The sequence below is a fragment of the Xyrauchen texanus genome, chromosome 2 (assembly GCF_025860055.1).
Source record: "Xyrauchen texanus isolate HMW12.3.18 chromosome 2, RBS_HiC_50CHRs, whole genome shotgun sequence".
Taxonomy (NCBI): domain Eukaryota; kingdom Metazoa; phylum Chordata; class Actinopteri; order Cypriniformes; family Catostomidae; genus Xyrauchen; species Xyrauchen texanus.
Genome location: NC_068277.1, coordinates 15,974,643 through 16,002,316, shown reverse-complemented (window position 1 = coordinate 16,002,316; position 27,674 = coordinate 15,974,643). Strand labels below are relative to the sequence as shown.

The window sequence follows — 27,674 nt, the reverse complement described above, 5'->3', positions numbered from 1 at the left end:
ACCAATTAGAAAAATGAATAATGGATTTTAATTATCCTAACACCCACTATTTTATGCATTTACTTCAAGCCTAAAATGTCATTTTTCGATATATTTTCAGATCTGTAATCAAGCTATAGTTACATTCATTTCTTCAACATGGAGATTATATTTCGAAAAATAATTATGAATTTACCATAAATAATTCAATCGAAACCAAAGATGCATTTAGTGAAGAATTCTGTTACAATTTACAATAAGGTTCTATTTGTTAACAGTAATTGTTAATGTTAATTTCTAAAAATACAGTTGTTCATTGCTAGTTCATTGTCAAGATCATAATTCATTTACTAATGTTAATGTATCCAACTTTTATTTTTTTTAACTAAATGTTTTAGTATATATTTGAAATTTACACAAACCAAGATTTATAAATGCTGTTTTTTAGTAGTGGAATATTTGCCTTTGATGCAGTAATATTTTGAGGGAGTGCAGTTCAGTGCAGTTCATTACCTGATGGTTTAGTCCAAATGTACACCACTTCACTCTTCGCCCCAAGATGATGCCTGTCTTTGTCCTCCACAACTAAAGTTACAGCTTTAACAAAGATGGCATACTGAGTCCAGGGCTTCAAATAGGACAGCAAAACACCTGGGTTTTGGGTTTGGTCCTCCGGTAAGTCTACATCAACCATGTTCCAACTGTCTGATCCACAACCGTCCTGGCCATCAAACTCTGTAATGTTCTGGAAAGGCCTACCAGAGAACAAAATGGTTATGTACAATGCTGCTGACTATTGAAAATAGAAGACAAATGCACCACTCAAATCATCTGAAATTGAATAAATAAATAATATTGGAAAAATGTGTAACACTCACGCTTCTTTGTAATATACAACAAAACTGACAATGTCTCTGTAATTGGATGGCCGATATCGTTCCCAGGTCAACCTGATTCGATTACTCCTCGTGCTGTTAGATATGAACTTGAGAATTTTACTTTCACCTATGAAAAGAAATTTTACAAAATGTAATTAAATATTTGAATATTATGAAATGTTAATAAAATGCTGATTTGTACACTGGACCCAAAATGTATTTGGACACATAAGCCACACTTGAAAATACACTAATGTCTTTGGAAGTGGCTTTTATTTTAAAGAAATATGCCATTTGAAATGATAAAATATTCAATATATTTTTCAAAAGTATTTGGACACTTCCAGTTTGTCAAATGTTTGTCCAAATGCCTTTGGGGCCATTGTAGATACAGTTGATGTCCATTTATCATAATATTTTAAATTCTGAACATATAAATATTTACAGCTTGCACGGTGTCCATTGTTGCGGAAATCTTCTTCCAAAAACGTCTCTGTAATTCCCGTTTTGGCCCACATCTTGCGGATCTCGGACATACAAAGTTTGGGGTTGAGACGAAAGTAAAGTTTTCCAGTGTTTATGGTGAGATTGTGCTGAGACCAGTCCCACAGAAACTGTAGATGCTGGTTATCCAATGCAACAAAGGCATACATGCTAAAGAAGCAACAACATAATAATAATAACAATGAATAAAATATTCAGAGAGAAACAGGCAAAACAACCCAATGTTTCACCAGGTGACAGTTTCAACTTTGAAGAAATAACCTGTATGATTAACTAGCACTGACGTAAATGAGTAAAAAATAAACAGCTTCAGCAAATAGTTGAGTTTAGAATATAAGCACTTCACTTACATGCATTACGACAAAGTATTTAATTTACCGCCACAGTAAACCTGAAAGCTTTAGTCCGATGCATGTCTTGTCATTTTGCACAAACACACTTGTGTTTACTGGTTTATTACCTCCGTTCAAGGAATTGTTAACCCAAAAACCCAATTTTTTTTATCTCAAAACCTCATTTGTGCATATTCATATTCAAACTTGACAATTGCGTATTAAAGCTCTGAAATTTGTTTGGGGATGCTTGTGTTAACAGAACAAATTTACAAATGTTTACAAAAGTATGTGGACAGAGGGCTTGCTTGTTTATATGTTTCTAAAAGTGTTCCCAGTGCTCAATTTAGTCTTTCGTAACATCATGGCACACAAAGGGATGCTTCGATCTGTCTTGAAAATTGGCTAACAGTAAACAAACAGGGATGGAATAAAATATCATTTTTCTATGACGCATGGGACCCATTCTGTTTAAGGAAAATATTGACACTACAATGTTTAATGTAGGAAAATCTAAACAGTGAAAAAACAAGATGTATTCTATATAGAAATCTTAGTTACATTATACCATAAGGTTTTATTTGTTAAGATTATTAAATGCATCAGATATCATGAACTAACAATGAATGCTATAATTTTGATTAGTATTCATTTATACATATACAATTGTTCATTGTTCATGTTAGTTCAAAATGCATTACCTAATGTTAATGTACGTCATACAAAATTATTAGTATTAGTAAATGCTGAAATTAACAATAACCAAAAATAAGTACTGTTATAGTATTCTTCAATGCTAGTTCGTGTTAAAAAATGTAGTTAATTAATGTAAATGAATACAACTTTATTGTAATGTGTTACATAAATCTTTGCACTTAATTTCTGATTTAAAGTGTGTAAATTCTGTAAACAAAATATAATTACTATTTTCAAACAGCCTCCTGAAACATTCCTCCCATCTGCCATTGGTCAGAAAACAGATAGCCCCACCCCCAAACCCATGCCACATTGCTGTTTCAGGCTAGTTGAGATGCTTAAATAAACAGAGCAATGCTTTGATAGCGCCACAGAGCCTCTGTGTTTACACTTTTCAAGAAATCAAACTTTCAATGTCTTTTTTACTTTGCTGTCTCTACATATTAAGCTGGGATGGAATACAGTATTTTGAATTATTTCAGAAATATTTTGACTATATAAATTATACACTTTTAAATACAGAACTTCCCCTTTAAATACAGAAATATGTTTACATTTTAAGTCATTTTGATGACAAGTCATCAGGTTCTTATGCCTATTTCTAAGCTACAGACACAAGAATGACACTATAGCATGAACATCAATTGTAATCTTACTCATCCCACAGTTCATCTCCATTGATGTATCTCAGACTCTTGAGGAAGGAGAGAGAGTTCAGGGTGTGAGATGATCGAATCCTCACGTATCCAGTCACTGTCTTGATGAGACCTAGGAAGTTCTCCAGCTCCAAGGCTATATTATCTTGAGGAATGGAGAAAGAGAGAGCATGTCAGTGGAAACCAATTAGTCCAGTGCTAATTGCATCAGTCAAAAGGATCTATGTAATGGCTACTCACTACCACGCCGGATGTTGATATGCAGGTTGCCTCTGATAACAGTACAGCCCTTGAGGGACTGGGCCGCATCCACTGAGTCAATGACCTTTTCATCACAGAACTTGTCACACAGGCCTTCACAGGCTTTACAGAACATGCTGCCAGATACACAGGGACAAAAGGAAGATCATGATGTACCACCAAAAAACCAACACGGATGAATCCAATCCTATACTGTATCTCACTTTTACATTATCATGTGACCTTTAGCAAAGTCAGTACATTTACATGTGCAGTTATAATCGAGCTACAGCAGGTTTTTTCATAGTCGAGCTACAGTCATCTGTCTGTGCAAATGTACATGATATAATTTGTAATTTACTTTTTGAAGGAAGGACAGCGGATAAAATACAGCAAAGTAAAGTGTGGTCTGATAAATGTGTATACACTGGCGGCCAAAAGTTTGGAAACATTTTTGGAAAGATTTTGCTCTTATGGAAAGAAATTGGTACTTTTATTCACCAAAGTGGCATTCAACTGATAACAATTTATAGTCAGGACATTAATAATGTGAAAATGTACTATTACAATCAAAAAAAGAAATTTCAGAAAGCGTTCTCATCAAAAAATCCCCCAGGTACAGCAATGACAGCTCTGCAGATCCTTGGCATTCTAGCTATCAGTTTTTCTAGATGCTCAGGTGACATTTTACCCCACGCTTCCTGTAGCACTTGCCATAGATGTAGCTGTCTTTTCGGGCACTTCTCATGTATGTTACAGTCTAGCTGATCCCACAAACGCTCAATGGGGTTAAGATCCATAACACTCTTTTCCAATTGTCTGTTGTCCAATGTCTGTGTTTCTTTGCCCACTCTAACCTTTTGTTTTTGTTTCAAAAGTGGCTTTTTCTTTGCAATTCTTCCCATAAGGCCTGCGTCTTGGGTCCTGAGTTTACTGTTGTACATGAAACTGGTGTTGATCGGGTAGAATTCAATGAAGCTGTCAGCTGAGGACATGTGAGGTGTCTATTTCTCACACTAGACACTCTGATGTACTTATGCTCTTGTTTAGTTGTACATCTGACATTTCACATCCTTGGCATCCTTTTGGCAATTTCAAGCATTGTATAGCCTTTATTCCTCAAAACAATTATTGACTGATGAGTTTCTAAAGAAAGCTGATAATTTTTTGCCATTTTTGACTAAATGTTGACCTTAAGACATGCCAGTCTATTGCATACTGTGGCAACTCAAACAAACACAAAGATGATGTTAAGCTTCATTTAATGAACCAAATAGCTTTCATCAGTGTTTGATATAATGGCAAGTGATTTTCTAGTAACAAATTAGCAATTTAGCATGATTACTCAAGGATAAGGTTTTGGAGTGATGGCTGCTGGAAATGGGACCTGTCTACATTTAAAAACTTTTAAAAAGGTTTGGACTTTTTTCAAGTAGTGATGGTGCTGGTTTTTTACATCAGTAATATCCTGACTATACTTTGTGATCAGTTGAATGACACTTTGATGAATTAAAGTACAAATTACCTTCCGAAACAGCAAAATCTGTACATTATCCCAAACTTTTGGCCGCCAGTGTTCATGTTGAGATACAATCATATTAACTAGGTCTGTTAGTGGGTTAATCAGACTGGTACGATCTAAGTTAAGACTAAAGTGTTTCCATGACATTTAAAAAAGACACATTCTTTTGTCCGATAGAAATTGAACTTTTAAAGTACATGTACGGACTGAAACCCACGATCTGAAACTCTCCAGTTTTTCTGAACATATTTTGTTCTTTGTGATAAAAGAACTTGATGGTATGTTCGGAGTTTATCAGAACAATTCCTGTTCTGGGCACAGATACTGTGAAGTCCTATTTATCAGACTTTAGGCTACACATCTTTAAAATATGTGGTGATACCTATGAAATTAAATAAACAAAAACCTCTCAAAATATCATTGAAAACATTTAAAATCAATCAAAACCAGAAATGTAACTGCAAAAAAATCCTTGCCAATGCTTACTTCTTCACACATTTATTTACACGTTTTCTATAAACAGTCATGAAGTTCTTTTTCTCAAATGCTTCATGTACAGGAAACGTCCGTACCTCTGGTTCTCATCGTGTGTGAAGCCAGGCGGGCAGTCGGCCATGCACTCTCCTCCGTGGATCACAAAACGGTCATAATCAGGCAGGTGGATCTTGGAGCACAACTCCATTGTGATGCAGCGCCAGTCCTCAAACTTGTATGTGCCGGGCGGGCAGTCCTCCACACAGCGGCCCTCATGATAGTAATGCTGGCAGGCGGCACAGGCCCGGTCGTTGTTGGGTGCAGTGCAGCCGCCCAGGCACTGGGGGTGGCAGCACTCGCCTGTGTATGTACACGCCCGCAGTCCGCACCACTCTGGACAAACTGGAGGGTAAACACAGGAGGGGGTAATGCTGATATGAATTTTATCTGACTTAATTTTAAAATCATGTTTCAAAGCATATCCTCAGGCCAGAGAGTTTGATATGCCATTAAGAGATGAAACTGTGTTCTGTAATCTTTTATTTCTTTGTATTATCAGGTTTCTTTGATTTAGTTATGTTATGTATAGATATTATTGCTTATGGTTAAATCTCACAGAGAAATATCTGGGTTATATTTTAACCCCAGAATCTGAATCTTTTTTTTTTTTATTATATTTTGCATAAAGAAAAAGAAGTGTTTTTTAGGATCATCTCTTTGTCAATACTGTAATGTGAAAAATAATTTTAAATTAAAATCAGCATAAATTATATTCAGTACAACAAATACAAAAATTATATATAGTATGTATATATATATATATGCATACTAACATGTACTAGATGTGCGCTACATTTAAAGAGCGGAACATGTTCAACTTCTAAAAACGCATCTTGTTTTGCTCCATTCCACTGACTCCAGTGGTTAAACATATATCTTCAAAAGCGATATAATAGGTGTGGATGAGAAAAAGATCAAAATGTAAATCCTTTTTTTACTCTAAATATCCACTTTCTCTTTCACTTTTACATCTGAAATTTGTATGTGGTGCCTGTTAAGTTTCACTTTCACATGAAATGAAAGTGGAGATTTATAGTAAAAAAGGCCTGAAATATTGTTCTGTTTCTCATCCACACCTATTATATCGCTTGTGAAGATATGGATTTAACCACTGGAGTCATATGGATTAGTTTTATTTTTTCGTTATGTGATTTTTGGTGCTTCAAATGTCTGATCACCATTCACTTGCATTGTGAGGACCTACAGAGATAAGATATCCTTATAAAAATCTTAATTTGTGTTCAGCAGAAGAAAGAAAATCATACACATCTGGGATGGCATGAAGGTAAGTAAATTGAGAAGAAATTATGAGAACATTTTCATCTTTGGGTGTTACACGTGAGTGTTCCACCCCTCCTTATGCCTTAAAGAGCCTTAAACAGAGTAGTCAAAGGGCCTGAGACAAGCAATCTCAAAACAGAGTTCACAATTTCATATATATTTAACTTTTGATTGCTGGGTGAAATATGACCCAGACATGTTCTTTACAGGTTTCTTAAGATGTACCCTTATAGTTTAGTATAGAAAAGGAGAAATTAAAAAAAGACAGACATTGAGATATACAGTGAGAGATGGGCATATTAAACCCAGTGAAAAAGAAAAACAAACCTGTCTGCTTTGCATACTGCTTTTACGTCCTTACATGGTGATATAAATAAAATTACTGCACTGATCGTATCTCCTAAATTATTATTTTCACTAGTTGACAGCATCCAGAAGTCAAATACTGGCTCAAATTAAATTACGGTAGTTAATTTCCTGACCCAGCCTTAAGGTTAAAAGCCTGGGTCAAGTATTTTGCTGTGCTGGGTCAGGGTCATATGATAGTGTCCTCGCTCCCTTAGTGTCTATTTCCTCTCGATCTCTGTAGCATCTTTCAAGCTTGACTGATGGAGGTTACCGCAAACTGCCCTAAGGATACAATGCCATACAGTTCACAAACAAGTGCACACTTCGTCATAGTCAAAGCATGGCTTGTTTGCCAAAACAAATAAATACTTAAGCTATTGCTCATCTAAAAATTCTACACCAAAACAAATGATCTTATCACCATAAAATGCATTAACATGTTAAGAAAGTCTAGACTACTACATAAGCAGACACCAGGTTGGGAAATTAACCAGTATTTGGAGAAGGGTCTGGCTGCAGACTTGCACTCTCAGACTTGCACGCTCAGACACGAGCGCTTCCGCTTCAGCTATCCATGTTTTCAATGTTATACAGTAAGGGGCGCTATGTCATCTTCTAGTACAGAATCTCTCCAGCAGTTTGTTAAACATCATATAAGTAAAGTATTGACTTGTTAAAAGTTTAAATAATGTGAATCGCTGGTACAATTTTCGGAATTGGCTGCAAAATGACAATTTTATTATTAGTATTATTACTGAACAAAACAAGCTAATGCCTGTCAGTCTAACTCTGTTTACTTTAAACAAAGACTGGCTGTGTCGGATTGAGAACAGACCATTCAAAAATCGTTTAAGTAAACATATATATATATATATATATATATATATATATATGCTTTTTCAGTTACATGATAAGATTTTTACATTTTACCTTAATATACGCTATTTTTTATCTCTGATACAAATAAAAATAAATTAATGTTATGCCTAACAACCACTCACGGTATTAAATACATAAAGGAAACAAAAAGCGGAAGCGCTAGTGTCTGAGCGTGCAAGTGACGTCACTTGCAGCGGAAGCGCTTGTGTCTGAGCGTGCAACTTGCAGCGGAAGCGCTTGTGTCTGAGCGTGCAAGTCTGAGAGTGCAAGTCTGCAGCCAGACGCTATTGAGTATTTGTGGCAAAACTGCCACATAAAGTGACAAAAAAATTAACCAGATTTATAAAATATTGACTTAGTCCATCAAGTTTTTTAATCTGTTATATAACATTTGATACCAATACATTTCATAAAATGTCATTCTAGACCTAACTAGTTATGCATTTAATATGGGGTTGGTGCCTCTGCAGGCACTGAAAACACCTGTAGAGTCTGAATGCATTGTCTCAGAATTGAGTCTTTTTAAATGTGAGCTAATTGAGTGGTTTTTTTTTTAAATTAAATTAGCATTGAAAACAGATTTTGAAAAAGACTTTCCCAACAACTTAAAATCGTGATTACAGAAAACTTTTGAGAGCAGTGTAATGTAACCAAGGGACTGACTTATTATTAAAAATGAACAGTTCACCCCAAAATGAAAATTCTCTTATAATTAACTAAACATCATGTCATCCCAGATGTGTATGACTTTCTTTCTTTTGCAGAACACAAAGATTTTTAGAAGAATATCTCAGCTCTGTAGGTCCATTCAATGTAAGTGAATGGTGACCAAGACTTTGAAGCTCCAAAAAGCATGTGAAGGCATCATAAAAGTAATCAATAAGGCTCCATGTCTTCTGAAGTGATCTAATCGGTTTTGGGTGAGATCAGACCAAAATATAACAATGTTTTCACTATAAATCATGACATCAGTAATCTCCTTGATGATCATGATTTCAAGCTTGATTACAGTTCCTAGCGCCATATAGCGCTCTGCATCAATCACTAGGAAGCATAATCGAGCTTGAAATCATAATCGTGCCTAGAGGCGAGGCATGTGACAGTATTCTGTATTATGGTATATCATGGTAATTAACATGCACAATATTGTTATCATGGGCATTTTTACACTGTAAATATTTCTAGATTACCTTTTAGGCAAACTGTTTAGATTTTTCTGATTGCACAGTAGTTTGTTTTTTCCATCAACGAATCAAGATTCACAACACTGTGTGTATGTGGCACAACTGACACATGCGCACTCTGATGTAAACAAACCAGCGTGGAAAAAGCATTGCTGAAGGGCAACACAGCCAACACTTTACTCTCTTCTAATAGGGTTAAGTCAAATTTGATACCGTCACATGCCTACTATGGTTGCAACGGCAAAATGTATAGAGAAAAAGAAGTCAATTAAATAGTGTCAGAAGACATGAATCAATGCACTGGAGTCTTTTGGATTACATTCATGCTGCATTTATGTGCTTTTTGGAGCTTCAAAGATTTGGTCACTATTCACTTGCATTGTGTGAACTTAGAGCTGAAAGTTTCTTCTAAAAATCTTGAGTAAATGATGAGAACATATTCCTTTTTGGGTGAACTATTCCTTTAAGTATATTATAGCAGATTGATAATTTTCTTACTATAAGTTATCTTGTGCATAATTTACTTTTGTATTTTATATTGCCTTAACTTTATTGGTAGCACCCATAATTGTTACAACTGAGAATTTATTTTTAAATCATTAAAAAATGATTCAATTTAAGTATTTGACATAAATATACCACATACCCAGTGTCTTAAATATAGTCACAGTGATTTATATTTTACATTTATGGTTATATATATATATATATATATATATATATATATATATATATATATATATATCAATCAATATGTCCTTATTAATGGTAAAATTTTTTTATAAATAATAATAATTCAGGAGAAAAATATTGCTCCTTGATAATTATAAAAAAAAAAAAAAAATCTGACACCAGTACACATGCATTAACAGTGACATTTCCTGTGACCATTTTTTTTTCTCACCCCGATGCTCAAACGGCATATAGCCTACGGGGGAATGGACGAGTGTTTCAAGCATAGCCCCATCTTGCAATAAATCCAGTCCGCATATTAGGTCCAACTGAGACTACGCATGAGTCGACCAGAGTCCTCTGCTATCATTCTAAATAAAAGCACATTGTAAGAGGGGAGAGGAAAAACTGATCCAGGTCACAGAACCAGCAAGGAAAACACCAGCTTAAGCACAATAATGCCCTACAATTAGAACAGAGAAACTCAGCCTACCTGATCTTTCTTTACATGCTTATAATACAGCCTGGAAAGCAGGACACTCACTTTCCAAAATGGCCAAGATTAGACTTCTTATATATCTGGGTAAAACCACTGGAAGACTATCCTTTTTCACTCTTGCCATTTCTTTAGCAGTCTGATGGATTTTAGGTAGGGTCTCTGGGAATGTATGAGTAACGTTCGGATAACCTTACAGCGAGTTCAAGCAAGGCAGGGAAGAATAGGGATAAAAGCAGGCAGCAAAACAACATTATAGCTGTACACAACAGGAGAACGCTTCTAACATAAGCAATTGATAAAGAGTTAAATAATAACGTCTGATGTATGTCTTTGTTGAAACAGGTTAAAATAATGGGTCTAAGTTTAATCTGTATCTGAGAAAGTTATGCTTGGTCACAAGCACTGTTCAAAGAGCACATGCTTGACTTCAGCTTCGGCAACTCAGTTTTGTTTGCTGACAATTAAAACGAAACCTGATGCTGATAACCAAAGCCTTTGGTTTGTCACAACAATTTGTCAAGTCATAACGAAGTGTTCGTTTTGGCTGACGAAAAACCCCATCTTTGACTAAGGACACCAACAGCGGAGTATTCACAAGGCCACCATGCTGCAATCTGAGTTAGTCTAAACACAGAAAAAACAAACCCAACCACTCAGACACCCTCTCGAGAATTCTATGCATCTTCACCAATCAATTTGGGATCAGAAATCATCGTTAATTAGTGTATAGAATATTTTTTGAACATAGATTAATACTTAATAATTTGTCATTTAGCTGATGCTTATATTGAAATAGACTTATAACACAGGGACAGACACCCTGAGGTAAAGCGTCTTGCAAAACGGAACAATGTGATAATTCATGAATCAACCCATGTGGAGTTTAAACCTAGAACATTTGAGTTACTTATATAGTTCTTTATTAACTACGGATGGCCACACATTCCTAAGTACTTGGAAGAGACGGCAATAATCGACAACTACACACAAATGTAAATGGGACCTCGTTTTTTAATTTGTTGATTTATTTACCATGGTATTTTTGGTGTTACCTTGCAGTCCGATTGGTTAGGTGGAATGGCAATTTTCAACAGCCAAAGATTGTCATCTAACATAGACTAACCAAAAAAGCACAAACAGAATCAGCTTCACCCCATCAGTACTCATTTGTTTTATCTGTTGAGTACTTAATTAGTAAAAAAAAAAAAAAAAAAACTTTTTAATAACCTAGTTCTGCATTTATGACAGTGAAAATCATATGTTAACCCTTTAAGCTCTGAAGATTTCCTGTTTCAATGGCACACCCAAAATTAAAGGCTTATATATATATATATATATATATAAAAAGGAGGGTCCAGTGTTTGGTATCATTGTAAAGAAAACTTTTCAAATTTTTTAATGATACAAATTCTGATACATTCTGAGACTCTCAGCCTAAGAAAATGCCCAAAATTTACTTTTATCTTATTTTTTCTGATTTGACATTATCTCTGGGTGTATATAAAGTGGCTCCAAAAACTGCTTTTATTTTGTTCCCAATAATGTCAACTGTACCTGAGAACATTTTGTGCTGATACGATAAAGCAATCAAAAGTTATAGCATAACAAAAAATATTTATCATAGTGTCCAAAAGCCTCTCCAAACAAATAAAACATAATAATTGTACATAAGAACTAATTACACATGCAAACATATCAATGAATTGAATTTTGCAAAGCATGCAGACATGATTTTAGTAATGAGATTGCACAGAACAAGTGCCTTACTGACTCCGCAAGTTATTATTAAGTCTGTGTCATTTAATTGGCGCCATCTCCTGGTGGCCATATGTAACACTGTGTTTTGTGTGGATTATCCAATGATCTACTATGCATCCAATTACCTTGTGTGTGGGCTCACTTGAAAGATAATTACCTATTCCAAGTAATGGTATATGATATTTTATGTTTTGTTTCTTTTTCTTCAAGTTATAAGCGAAAACGTGGCATATAAGCAACACCTGTTCACATGAAACAAAGAAATATACTTAGCTATTGCTATATTTTTTTATGTGAGTAGATCTAACAGGCTGTTTATCCTACTCTTTGAGAGCTTTCCAACAACATGTGACACATGGCTATTTGATGAGCTTGATGGTTTTACTGATTTCAATAATACGTACATTCAGTTTTTCTCACAGGATTTTGTGAGACTGTGGTGGTTGGACCTCGGACCCTCATGGGGGGTCCGGGGGCATGCTCCCCCGTAAGAAGTTAAATGCATCAATCTGGTACACTTTGAGAGCAAAATTAAGAAGCTAGATCTATGAAGAACTGTGCGCTCTGGTAAACAATTTTGTGCTCTAGTAGTAATTGAATCATAAACACATTGGCCGTATGCATATATATATATATATATATATATATATATATATATATATTATGAATGGTGATGTCACGAAAAAAAAAGTCACACCCACAAAGCACGGTAAATGAGAGTTAATGCAGTTCACAAATTGTCAAGACAAAAAAAATCGACTAGAGCAATGCTTATCAATCTTTTTTAGGCCAAGTACCACCTTTGATCAAATCAGAACATTCAAGTACCACCTAGTCACCACCAATGTTCACTCAAATATTTTTTCAGCATTCGGCAGATATACATTTTTGAGCGTAGTCTTAAGGATTGTGAGCAACATACACAATGCCTATGACTAGTTCTAGTCATAGGCGGATTCGGCCATAAGTGACATAGGGGCAATGTTCCTCACTTATGGCTGCCTTGCACTCAGCTGTCAGACGGGCACATCATTTCTCTGTCCCTCATCCAAGCAATCGTCCAGTGAAATCAAAAACAAAATACAGCAAAATACAACCCAGTGTCTTTGAATCAAAAGCACTATTTAAGATCATAGACTTTAAGGAAGTCTGAGAATGTGTAAAATAAATGCTATCTTGCCCTAATTGCAATCAGTATTTGTTGTTCTGTTTTCAGCATGGGACTAATATTGTAGTGTGCGCACAGAGACATCAGCGCAGCCATGTGCAATGAGAACACAACGCTATAGATCTTTCATGTTATTATGAGAAGTGTAAAAATATTTTCGGTTATTATGTATCTGTCTAGGTAATTTATGGGAAACACTGACAATGCAATTTGTTATTATCAATTAATTGTAAATTATCAAAACAGAATACTTCTGATTTGTCTGCAAATTTCAAAGTACTTCTTCAGTTTCGGTCACATTGCCTGCATGTATTGGAAAGAAGAGCTTCTAAGCTTTCTGTATAGCAGTCAATGGAAAGGAGGAGGCAAGAACCGGCTTTTCAATATAAATAATGGTTTAATAATAAACTTAAACAGACACAAACACACACGTGACGGACATGTCCGTAAACTATCTCTCTCCCCCGCACAATCCTCCGCAGTTGGCCTTGATTAGCCTGATAAGGGACCGGGTGTGTATGATCATGACCCGGCCCCGCCCTCCGCCCTGCCACACTTTCAACCAGTACCTATTTTGTGTTGGTCAAGAAAGTAGTTATTAATATTTTGACCATTTGTTTTTCCTGCGGCAGCGGGCGGGCCCATCTGAGCTTAAAGTGTTAAGTATATGTGTTTTACATACCCCTTGAGGGAAGTTAAATGACAATGAAAACCTGGTCAAGGAAATATTGGATTTTGTGTCTCCATCAGGGCCATAAAAGTTATGAACTGATCAACCATCAGATTACTGTCTGTTCTCAGGCACAATAACAGACCCTCAGGAAAAAACTATTCTGTCTACCACCTCATTGTTTTAGGTCTCCATTTTTTGTGATTTGAAATGCAGTGACGAGAACCCTTTAGGGTGGGGTTGTAAAATATTGATGGTATTTCATCTAGCCTAGATTCCTTGCATCCAGCTGCGAGGACGTTTAGCGGTCCACAGAACAAGCAGGAGTGGTTTGCACAAGCTTGTCTGATAGTAAGCCAGTCAACCAAGTTAATTTGTTGTTTTCAGACAGTCGTTGAACCAGTCAGTTGCCCAATTTTTTGTCAACAACTCATGGCTTCAACTTCTTACTAGCGTGCTTTTTATAGCTTTTTTCATAGCAAATTGGAAAATATGACAAAACAAATGGGACAAATCATAAAGTATGATAAAAGAATTCCAGAGAGAAAAACTAAAGTTGCATTGACTAACTCAAAATGAAACAATTTGATAATAACAAGGAAGAGCAAGAACAAACAGCAGCCCTCTACAGTGCGGGCAAACCACTCTCATATGTGACCAAATCTTTATGCCATGTGACTAAAAAAATGGCTAGTTCACTCGCCAGTAATTGAGTTGTGCAGCAGCAAAGAAGTATAGCTCCTAGATCATTTAACTGCTTGTTGTGTCACATGAGCGAACGCTCCAAAAAAAAAATTACCTTATTTGGCTGAAGTGGGTCTTGAGTTGTAATGGATCGCGGTGTCACCATTGCTTTAGCTGAGCTGTGCTATATATACCATAATTACATTTACATTGCATTTAACAAGGTCAACGTTTTCACAACATCTCCCGTTACAGCATGGCTCTACAGACCGTGTTTTGCACCTGTGAGATGCGAGGTAAAAGTGCTGCAAAACTCGAGAGCTTGTAGATTTCAATTTAAGGACTTGTACAATAAATATGTGTACACTTCAATATACCTTATGAGAGTAAAGTTTGGTTTGACTCGTTCCGTGTAATGTGTGTCCAAAGACGAGATCCACACAATCCATTTGTCACTGAATAATGTCTCTTTTAAAACCCTTTCTGTTATTTACAGGCAAATGTTGATCAGAAAGAAAATAGAAATATTATAATTACACATTGCACAAGAAGAGGTGTGATTCTCTCTCGCTAATGTTGTGCACTTAACCGACCCGCCGAGACATGGACCCTACAAGACCACTGAAGGTGTCCTGTGGTATCTAGTAGGGCTGCAAATAATGATTATTTTGATAATAGATTAATCTAAGGATTATTAGAATGATTATTTGACTATTCGCCAATTATTGCAATATTAATCACTAGCTCTTAACAGATTATTCTGCTTGTGTCCCGACTTAAAATGGTTGTATTAAACGTGATTACTATCAATAAAGAGGAAAAAAAAATCTAATTTTAAAAATACCTAAATGACATTCACTGAATTAAAGGGGAAAAATACTTTTTATAAGAAATTCACTACAAAAAAATCCTATTGTTATCAAGTGTTTTTGTCTTGTTTTCCATTTAAAAATGTCTAAAAGTCCTTAAAACAAGATACATTTAATTGAGAAGCAACATAAAATATATTTAGACTTGCTTTAAGAGAATGTATCTTAAATATACAGTAAGTGTATTGTGTATATAAGTGTACATTTTACTTGGTTATACTTCTGCGAGTGCAGTAAAGACAAAATATACTCGTATTCAAGATCTATTCTCTAAAAGCAAGTATAAATATCTCATACACTGCTTCTCAAGTGAATGCATCTTTATTTAAAGGATTTATAGATATTTAAAAAACATTGTCAGATCATTTCTTCTTCTGCTGTATAGTTTTACATATTTATATTGGAAAACAAGCCGAAACAAAAACAAATCAAAAGCATATTTTGTTGCAGTGTATAATGGGGCAAAGACTACACTCTCACCTTTCTGTTCACTTCAATCCATTTTTAACTCACAAAAAAACAAACCCTCTCGTATTAATAAAGCTGCATATTGCTAATTTTCTTCATGATAAGAAATGCAAAGTGACGTATATTATGATTAAATAAGTCGCAAGCCAATACGTTATAATCTAGCTGCAGCAAGCGTGCGCGCTCGAAGGACAAGCGTCCCCGCATCATAGCATGCATCAGCTGGATGCAGTTTCAGTCTCTCCCCCTTAGATCGAGACATTCATGCAACTCCTAGAAGAGGCGCTGACTGCACCGAAAAATGCCAGTTTCGGAGTTTGTATTTATTTATATGATCTGCTTCTGTATTATTTGAACTTTAATAAGATGTAACGCGGGTGTTTCCTTTGCTTCAGTGTTTTGCTTCAGTGGAGAGGAGCGGCAGCTCCAGCTCCACTTATTCCACAACGAGAGTGCATATTTTTGCATTATAATTCCCTCATAGTTTGCGATCTACATTCCTGAAGCTGTTTGGAAATTTTAGAATGCATCTGGACTGAGAGCCATTTAATTCTTCCTCTCCTAAATCTGTTGTCATCATTAGAGTTTAAAGTGATCTCATGTTACATTAAAATTAGATCAAACGACTATTCAACAATGAACATTTTTGAAGACAATTTTTTATTTTCCCCAGCGCACAAGTCACTGCCACCCACGCTAATTAAAAGAAAGAAAACTCATTGGACCAGACAACCTTCTTCCACTGCTCCAAGGTCCAGTTCCGATGCTCGCGAACCCATTGTAGTTGCTTTTGACGGTAGACAGGGGTCATCATGGGCACTCTGACCGGTATGCGGCTATGCAGCCACATACGCAACAGGGTGTGTTGCACTGTGTGTTGTGACACATTCCTCCCATAACCATCATAACACTTTTCTATGACTTGTGCCATACTAGACCTTCTGTTGCTCTGGACCAGACGGGATAGCCTTTGTTGCCCTCACGTATCGATGAGCCTTGGGCCAAACACCATGTCACTGGTTTGTGTTTTGTCCACGGTCGGTAGGTACTCACCACTGCTGACCGGAAACACCCCACAAGCCTTGTCATTTTAGAGATGCTCTGACCCAGTCGTCTGGCCATAACAGTTTGTCGCAAGGTCTTTACTCCTGACATTTCTCCTGCCTACAACATGAATGACTACGAGAACTGATTGTTCGCTTAGACATATGGCCTTGTTAGAAGATGATCAACATTAGTGGCTTCACCTGAGTGGTCATAATGTTTTGGCTCATCAGTGTATGTAAACTGAAGTGTTTAAGGTGCAGATTTTTTTCATGGAAAAGTATGCAACAAATGTTCCTACTTCCTGAACGATATTAATGATATAAGTGTCATGAGATATCTCGCTGTGACAGCTCTTAAACTCTAAATATTTAAAGGGCAATCATACATTTTGAGATATTTTACGTTCAAAAAACACTGTAAATATTGAAGAATTTAACAAGTAGGCTCTTGTAGCATCTAGGAAGGGCTTTGGTAAAACCCCTGTCCCATAAACCTAATGTTACTTTTGATGTAGTAACACTTAAATGTTAGATGTGGAATCGTATTATCATGTTTAGCTTCCATCCTTGTGATTTCAAACATCAACAGCTTGTATCATTACTAAAAATGCAATTTCATGAAATCATGTAAATTTATAGAATATGGGATTTGTAAAATTTTATAAAGCTATAAATGTAACTCAAATAATGGCAAAAGATATCAAATAAAACATTGGCAACACTCTCACACACTCCAGCATGTGAAGTCATATGAACAAATTAACTATATTCGATATATGTGAAGATAACACCCCCCACCCCACCCCCCACACACACACACAATTGGTATTGACGTTGCCATTTAATTTACAAAAGGACCTGATAACTGATCAAAGATTTGCAGATTTTATTACAACCACTGTAATTAAAACTTTGATTTGGCCAGCTCTGCTAAAGCCATAAGCACTGCGTTTACCACAGAAATGCAGACATTTGTCTAACCCAAAACATCTTCCTGTCATGCCAAACCACACTTTAAATTGTTTTGTTGCATTTTGCTTAAGACTCACAATCTGCATTTTTTTTTTTTTTTTTTTTGCAAATTCTTTGGGTTTCATAAAGTACAACATTTGTTTGAGCACTATGAGAAGCACTCATCGCTTGTACATGCCAATGACATTAAAGGGATAGTTAAAAAAAATGCTGAAAATGATCTAGTGTCAAGTGGTGTTATTAGGCCAGCTCTCACAGTAGACCTCTCAGTGAGTCGCCCCAGCCCTTCCCTGCATTTACCATCACGGCACCGACATTGGAGGCACAAAAAGGATGCCTCAGGCATTTTTATTTTTAGTCAACATCGTCACCTCTTCCTTATTAATTCAGGAAACTCTCCAAGTTCATCTGAGGTCTTTTCATCACTGCTGATCTTGGCTGCCACAAACCAGCATGTCTGAGAAAAACAGGTTGCATTCGCTGGCACAGTGTGTTCCCTCAACCTCTGTTCTTCTCTCTCTCTCTCTCTATTAAAGTGAATGCGCATGAGAGAACAGCAGCAGACAATGTGAGAGAAAGTATAATGTGTAACATCCTCCCTGAAATATAAATTTTTCCAGTAGGACAGAGAACAATGGGAACGTATGGCTCTCCCAAGTCCCAAGATTATTTCTCAATTATTACGTTTCAAAGACATCTAATCTAATACCTCAAGGTCACATTTAGTCTCCAATGCTACTACATTGATGAAAATTTGTGGTGGATGAAATAATGCTCCTTCCTTATTATGCTCCTATTGCTAGTGTAGTTGCTTGTTCTGCATAAACCCTTCTTTGATGTAATTCTATGCATATATGCAATCAAAAATATTACAAGAAATGTTGCAGGGTAAGTCTTACTACAGAAACATACTTTACACAAACTGCAACACAAATATTTGTTGAATGCATTGCAAGTGTCTAGTTTTGTACAGCTATTGTGGCAGTAACAAACCCCAGTAGAGTTAGAATCAAATGTCTGTCCCATCAAAACAGATGTTATCCTTTCAGGAGCTAGCGATGAACATGACGAGAGTTTAAGTAACTTTAATGAACTTGCTCCTCAAGATTCTTTTTAAACTGTTGCTTCAGCAGTTGTTGACCTGAAAGAGAAAACTGAGTGTAAAAATCAGTTTACGTTAATGCCCGCTATGTTGCTCCTAGCAGCAACACTGAGAATGCAATGCATACTTTAAGTGCTGCGTTATGAATTGCACCCAGACACATTTCCGAACACAACTCATTAAATTAATCTTTTCTACATTTCAATTTGCCTGGTCCGTACGCATTGTTCACTGCTCCCTAATCACTGAGCATGAGATATCTCTTGAAGTTCACTTCATTTGACAAAATTAATTGATTTGGAATACCCTGCAGCATCATCAAGCACAGACAACGCTTGAGTCCCGCTGATTAAGTAAGATAACACTACAACTTGTGCAAATGCATATAAGTGTAGGCCTACTATAAATAACCTTATATACATATATATACACACACACACACACACACACACACACACACACACACACACACACACACACACCACAGTTAGTTCCGGTCCTCGAATCTGATTGGACAAGAGATGTTACAGGAGCACTGATGGGGTGACAGCATTAGCACTCGGACGCTTCACTGTGTGTGAATCACTCCGCATTTATGCTGCTCTAAACTAAAGTGTTAGAAGTTACTGGTTTCTTTTTGAAATTACATATGTTAGCCAGCAGGTGGTGGCAAAAGATAATTTTTGTGTGTAATATGAGCCAGTTGGTGACATAAAGTGAATCCGTTAGTCATTATTTACATAGAATTGCTCCGTTATCGCTGGTATTACTAATACATTACCAAAACTGGGAAATGGCTTTAAACAGCTTTAAACGGACAACTTCAGGATTATGACTCATGCTGAGAGACACAACAGACTAATTTATTACAGAACTCAAGTGCTTGCCTTTTATCAGAGTTTCCACATTGGATACTGTTTAAAATGGCAGAGGACATCGCTGTTTCTATAGTGAATGACTCTCACACACCAGCTACCGCGAAATAGAGAGGAATACCACGCTTGGACGTCTATTTTCCACTGAGAAACTGAACGCATCTCTGATTGGGTGTGGCAACAGGCGATGTTGCATGCTCGCTCTCTCTCTCTCTCTCTTTCTATATACACACACACACACACACACACACACACACACACACACACACACACACACACACACACACACACACACACACACACACACACACACACATCCAGCCGTCTATCCTTGTTTATGCAATAGCTTGTTAGAAACAGCACAAGCCTTGATGCTATTTCTGAAGTTAACCTTTTGAATTACTAACAGAGGCTTTGACGCATCATTTGTTTTGAACCAGCAATGGCAGATTCTGATCCGTAGTGTAACAAAGTAGTTCCATGCACAAATGCGTTTTTATGACTGTACTCGGTTTTTCCTAATGTTTTCAAATACACTTGTTCATTGAACTGTTGTATATAAGCAATATCACAATCGGAATCATGCAATATGGCCTTACATCAGCACTGCTGTGATTCGGCCTCAGTGCTGATGCTATAGGCCATTATCAGCAGTGCTGATGTAAGGCCATATATACTATATATATATATATATATATATATATATATATATATATATATAGGGTTTGTTGACATTACATTGTAAAAGTGGCTATAACTTTACACAGTAAGGGATTTTATCACATCAAAATCATGTTGTTTGTGTTTTGTTTAAACTTTTAAAATAGTGAGTATTTTAACGTTTAGTTAAAACGTCTCTGATGGTCCGCAATGACTAGAAATGTAAGATTGAACCAATTTTCAATTGCTCCTGTTACTGAGCTAACAATGATAAATGGTTAGACTTTTATATAGCAACCTAGAGACAGGAACTAAAGAGCACTCATTCCTGATATGGCGCCATACTATAGTGCTATAGTTGTTAGCTTGCATATAAACCCAGATAGCCCACATCCTTTAAAGAGATTACTGGGAAAGAATGCTTCATCTGGAAACAACTGTAGCACCGTATTTTATATACTTTCTAAACTGATAAAGATCTTATAAAGAGCTAATTCAAATACACAAGTCTTTAAAAGACTTAATAAACAGCGCAAGAACATCTTACGAGTGATGCTCTTCTCAACTGCCATACTACACTACTGTGATCGTTTCAATGCTACACAAAAACATTGCATCATGCATGTGAAAATGTACCCATCGCATTAGACATAGTAGATATTTTGATTGATTATTGATTGTCAAGCTAGTAATTCTTACACTCCTCATGTTTACAATAGCAGAAACAATCCATGATCCTTAATGTTCAATAACCACTTTCTGAAGAGCTGCAAAACAGACCCCACTTCTAAAATCAGTGTTGAGGCATGAATCTTACTTAGCAAAGCATAATTTCACTTATCACCCCTGGCATAAAGCATTCATCTGTGTGGAACTCTACAAACGAACAGTGGAAAAGATGGCTATGGAAGGGAATGGACAGCTCCAGCTGGGTAGCACATCACTGCTCACCAACCCAGAGTGACACCTGATAGAGTTGCTCTTTCATATCAGATGGCAAACATCACCCGCAACATGCATGGGCATGATCAAAATAAAATCCATAACTTTTTGCTCAGCCAGCCACATACTACAGAATGAGAACACAGCCATTGAAGGACAGCTTTATTTATTTTATTGTCATTATTTTTATCTCTCTGAAATTAGACAGTTTGAGGTCAGATTTGCTTCACAATTTTGTAGGGATAGGCATGTGAGTACCCAAGTACTCAGAAGTGACAGAAATTATTGATCATGAACACACAATTGTGTAACTTTGTTTTTTAAATCGAGCAATTTGCATCAACACTGTACACATCAACTCACACAGGAAATTGATATGTTGCTTCCGAAAGTAATGTACTTTGAAATCAACCCATTTCTCCCGAATTCCTGACAAGCACCATCACACAATCACTGATCACCTTTCCCTCTAGCGCTACTGATTGCACAAGCAACCTCAAAGACAGGGGTTTTGGTCCCATGGAAACCAGGAAGTAATTGCGTTCATTAACAATTCTGAGTGTGATTCAGAAGTTTCATCTTTAAAATTACACTTTATAAAGCACTACTACAAACAAAAAACTCTGTAGGACACACCATCCAATGTTCTTGCATGTCAAGTGTTGGTGACTAATACTGACATTTCTCTAACATTCGAATTAGGCTCTCACTCAAATCTGTCAAAACAAGTAGTTCTGTTTTACCTGACAATATAAGAGTGCACATAATAGGGCCTGCACCCTGTAAACCTATTTTAATAATCCTGAAACCTTCAAATTGAATGTACTCAAAGCTAGCTTGCAGATGGAGGGCTCAACGGTTATTACAAAGCAGACAGTTGGCTAGGTAACAGTCTACCATAACATTGCCTAACAATTTCCAGATTTTAGACCTAAATACATGAAGTGTTCAGGGGCCATTTTCCCCCATGTGCCTTGCAAAAGAGTGGCTGTATTTGACTTGCTCTGAGGGCCTTTTCATAAATAGTATTCAGCCTGTTCTCTTCAATAGGACTAGCACTAATAACAGAGTCCTCATCCAGACAGCCTGAGGGCCAATGTCAATTGTGCAATGTCTGTAATCCAACACAAAAAAGGAGGGTGTGATAGAATACATGAAAAAAACAAGAACAACGTAAACATCAATTATGTCTCTACTTGAGGTGAAGTTGTGAATTTTAAAACCCTCTAAAGAAAAATGGTACAAAGTGCTGTATGTGTTATAAACCACCCTCAAAGCAGGACTGCAGCCCGTCCGCAATGTAGACATAAATTAAGGGCAGCATCTGAATGACAGGATTAAGTAACTCTTTTAAAAATGTATTCCCGTCACAGGACTGCGGTTTGAATCTGGAAAGGTTGATGGGTGTCCTTTTTGCTCTGCTTGCAGGGCTCACTTCACTCGTTGGTGTTTGAGGTCTTGCAATATTCAGATTGCAGAATGCCAAGCTAACTGGCACAAAAGGCCAGGTTTGGCTTGAACAGTCACCTCTGCTTTGTTTCCTCCTGTCTCTATGGTTAACAAAGGCCAAAGGTGCTGACAGTATAGCCAATCCAGCAGTGGCAGAATATGATTTGGCCTCCAGGGGTATTATCTTGTAACGTGTTTTGCTGTCTCTCTTAGATAGGATCTGTAACTTGTTTTATATTTAACAGTTGTTCATTATGTTAAATATAGCTGTCGTTCAGCCCATAGCCCCTTATTGGCTTGATCAAGGTACTATTTACTATAGATACCAGAGAATCCGTGCATCTCTTAAATAATAATAATAATAATAATAATAATAATAATAATTAGCTTTTACCAATGCCATCCAAAAAGAAAAAAAAATACGTACAGGTGAAACTCGAAAAATTAGAATATCGTGCAAAAGTTCATTAATTTCAGTAATTCAACTTAAAAGGTGAAACTAATATATTATATAGACTCATTACAAGCAAAGTAAGATATTTCAAGCCTTTAGTTGATATAATTTTGATGATTATGGCTTACAGCTTATGAAAACCCCAAATTCAGAATCTCAGAAAATTAGAATATTACATGAAATCAATAAAAAAAAGGATTTTAAATACAGAAATGTCAGCCCTCTGAAAAGTATAATCATGCATATGTACTCAGTACTTGGTTTGGGCCCCTTTTGCATTAATTACTGCCTCAATGCGGCATGGCATGGATGCTATCAGCCTGTGGCACTGCTGAGGTGTTATGGAAGACCAAGATGCTTCAATAGCGGCCTTCAGCTCTTCTGCATTGTTTGGTCTCATGTCTCTCATCTTTCTCTTGGCAATGCCCCATAGATTCTCTATGGGGTTCAGGTCAGGCGAGTTTGCTGGCCAATCAAGCACAGTAATACCATGGTCATTGAACCAGGTTTTGGTACTTTTGGCAGTGTGGGCAGGTGCCAAGTCCTGCTGGAAAATGAAGTCAGCATCTCCATAAAGCTTGTCTGCTGAAGGAAGCATGAAGTGCTCTAAAATGTCCCGGTAGACGGCTGCGTTGACTCTGGACTTAATAAAGCACAGTGGACCAACACCAGCCGATGACATGGCTCCCCAAACCAACACAGACTGTGGAAACTTCACACTGGACTTCAAGCATCTTGGATTGTGTGCCTCTCCATTCTTCCTCCAGACTCTGGGATATGGTTTCCAAATGAGATGCAAAATTTGCTCTCATCAGAAAAGAGGACTTTGGACCACTGAGCAACAGACCAGTTCTTTTTTTCTTTAGCCCAGGTAAGACGTTTGACATTTGAAGCCCATGTCCAGGACCCGTCTGTGTGTGGTGGCTCTTGATGCAGTAACTCCAGCCTCAGTCCACTCCTTGTGAAGCTCCCCCACACATTTGAATGGCCTTTTCCTGACAATCCTCTCCAGGCTACGGTCATCCCTGCTGCTTGTGCACCTTCTTCTTCCACACTTTTCCCTTCCACTTAACTTTCTATTAATGTGCTTTGATACAGCACTTTGAGAACATCCAACTTCTTTTGCAATTACCTTTTGAGTCTTTCCCTCCTTGTGGAGGGTGTCAATGATGGTTTTCTGCACAACTGTCAGGTCAGCAGTCTTCCCCATGATTGTGAATTCAACTGAACCAGACTGAGAGACCATTTAAAGGCTCAGGAACCCTTTGCAGGTGTTTAGCTGATTAGAGTGTGACACTTTGAGCCTACAATACTGAACCTTTTCACAATATTCTAATTTTATGAGATTCTGAATTTGGGGTTTTCATAAGCTGTAAGCCATAATCATCAAAATTATATCAAATAAAGGCTTGAAATTTCTTACTTTGTTGTAATGAGTCTATATAATATATTAGTTTCACCTTTTAAGTTGAATTACTGAAAATAATGAACTTTTGCACGATATTCTAATTTTTCGAGTTTCACCTGTATATAACTTTTTGTTGGTTGTGATATTGATACTGAGACTGATATATTAGCCAGGCTGATTAATCATTGATTTTGGCCCATTTTGAGATTATCTGTATTGGCTGACAACTGTAACCGCTGGGATGATTAACAGAAGAGGTCATACTACCTTTGTCAGTACCAAAATAAATGTTGCATTTAGTTGTTGTATTTGCCAGGACTGTTATTTTTCTCCATATAATTAAATTGTAGTTAATTGTATATATATATATATATATATATATATATATATATATATATATATATATATATATATATATAGTTGAAGTCAGAAGTTTACAAACACTTAGGTTGAAGTCAATAAAAAAAAATCGTAACCACTCCACAGATTTAATATTAGCAAACTATAGTTTTGGCAAGTCATTTAGGGCATCTACTTTATGCATGACAGGAGTCTTTTTTCCAATAATTATTTACAAACAGATTGTTTCACTTTTAATTGACTATGTCACAATCCCAGTGGGTCAGAAGTTTATATACACCAAGTTAACTGCCTTTAAGCAGCTTTGAAAATTCCAGAAAATTATATAATGTCTTTAGAAAATTAGCTTCTGATTGGCTAATTGGAGACAATTGGAGGTGTACCTGTGGATGTATTTTAAGACCTATCTTCAAACTCAGTGCTTCTTTGCTTAACATCATGGGAAAATCAAAAGATACCAGCCAAGACCTCAGAAAACTTAGATTGGTACGAAAAGTGCAAATCAATCCCAGAACATCAGCAAATGACCTTGTGTAGATGCTGGAGGAAACGGGTAGACAAGTATCTATATCCACAGTAAAATGTGTCCTATATCGACATAACCTGAAAGGCCTACAAACCTGACTCAGTTACACCAGTTCTGTCTGGAGGAATGGGCCAACATTCCAGCAACTTATTTTGAGAATCTTGTGGAAGGCCACCAAAAATGTTTCACCCAAGTTAAACAATTTAAAGGCAATGCTACCAAATACTAACCAAGTGCATGTAAATTTCTCACCCACTAGGAATGAGATGAAAGAAATAAAAGCTGAAATAAATCATTATCTCTACTATTATTATAACATTTCACATTCTTAAAATAAAGTAGTGATCCTAACTGACCTAAGACAGGTAATGTTTTCTGCGATTAAATGTCAGGAATTGTGAAAAACTGAGTTTAAATGTATTTGGCTAAGGTGAATGTAAACATCTTAATTCAACTGTATATACACTGATCAGTCAAAACATTAAAACCACCTGCCTAATATTGTGTAGGCCCCCATCGTGCCACCAAAACAGCACCAACTCGCATCTTAGAATAGCATTCTGAGATGCTATTCTTCTCACCATAATTGTGATTACAACAGTAGATTACAACAGTGTCTAGAAATATTTGTTGTGACCACCTTTGCCTTTAAAACACCACCAATTCTCCTAGGTACACCTGGACACAGTTGTTCTTGGTTGTTGGCAGATAGGATGTTCCAAGCTTCTTGGAGAATTTGCCACAGTTCTTCTATCTATTAAGGCTGTCTCAATTGCTTCTGTCTCTATATTTAATCACAGACAGTCACAATGTTCAGTGGGGGGTTTTGTGGGGGCCATGACATCAGTTGCAGTGCTATTTGAAAAAGTAATGTTTGGGAGTCTAACATTTATATTTCCTACTGACACACTAAAGCTGAAGATATAAATAACCATCTTAAGACAAATGCTTTTGTGAAACACCTAAGACGTTTGCACAGCACTGTATATATATCAGGACTTATCTTGGCAATTGGCAATCTCAAGATATTGTATCAGCATTGGCTATTAAGATCAATTCCAACAAAATCAAAAAGCTGTATTAACAGTATTAATGCTATATATAAGAGGAAAGAGGGCCAAATCTTGTGCTCTGTCGTAAAGCTTTTGAGGAAGGGTATGCAGACTAGCAGGTCTAGCAGAAGGGCTGTCCCTGAGGTTCAAAAGGGATTGTGGTATCTGTTATAAATAGTCCACTGCAATGATAATTCTGGATGCTGATTCATGACCTACTGACCAACCAAATGAACAACACCATTTGGCTAAACCTAGTAAACCTAGTGAGTCTAAAGGCCATTGCACACTGAGTCCGAAATTCGCATCCGAAATTTTCGCACGTTAAAAAAAAAAATTCGACCTCACGTTATTTCAATCACGCTTGCACACTGCCTCCGAAACTTTCGTCCGTAATAAATCGGGTTCGATTTTCTGCGTTTTTCGCATCCACAGCCAGCATTTTGAGAGGTTTTTTGACAAATCGGAGCCACCGTACAAGTGACCGGCAAAATCCAGAATGGCGTCTGACAAGTTGATACACTTCGTCTCGCAGCACAAAGTACTGTATGAAAAACAAAATGCGGATTACAAAAACACTGAATATGCGCAGTCCTTTCAGTTTCGGTTTTCAATTCGATCAAGTGTATGTTCTCTCGATCGGAATAGAAAAGGAATAAACCTCCCCTTTCAATCAGATCGAAATTTCGGATCGATTTAGGTGTGATTGAGCAGCCAATTCGATTACTATTGTATTATTAGGGTACAAAATATAACCTGTATACAGCTGATCTGTCTGCCCAGCGCTTCCGCCGGCTGTGTGTGTGTGTGTGTGTGTGTGTGATAGCTACCTTAGACATACTGCCAGTCTCTGTTCAGGATCGATTGGCTCACGGAAATTTGTAGTCTTCTTTTTAATGTGTGGCTCCAGTATTGCTAGCAAAGCATCAAACTTTTCCACAGACATTCTGATTCTGAGGTAAATTTTGAATCGCTCGGGATAATTTCGCAACTCCTTGATAAGGAGC

The 27,674-nt window shown here is 36.7% G+C and overlaps 1 protein-coding gene across 1 annotated transcript in view; it reads right to left on the bottom strand.

Moving 5' to 3' along the window:
* igf1rb (insulin-like growth factor 1b receptor) overlaps nt 1-27,674 on the bottom strand; it is a 106,974-nt gene that overhangs the window by 30,577 nt on the left and 48,723 nt on the right. The window contains exons 3-8 of the mRNA XM_052146603.1: nt 5,380-5,683; nt 3,286-3,422; nt 3,046-3,190; nt 1,303-1,511; nt 858-984; nt 493-734 (exon numbers count right to left, since the gene is read on the bottom strand). Of these exons, the coding sequence (XP_052002563.1) occupies nt 493-734; nt 858-984; nt 1,303-1,511; nt 3,046-3,190; nt 3,286-3,422; nt 5,380-5,683 (1,164 nt within the window). The remainder of the gene's footprint in view (nt 1-492; nt 735-857; nt 985-1,302; nt 1,512-3,045; nt 3,191-3,285; nt 3,423-5,379; nt 5,684-27,674) is intronic.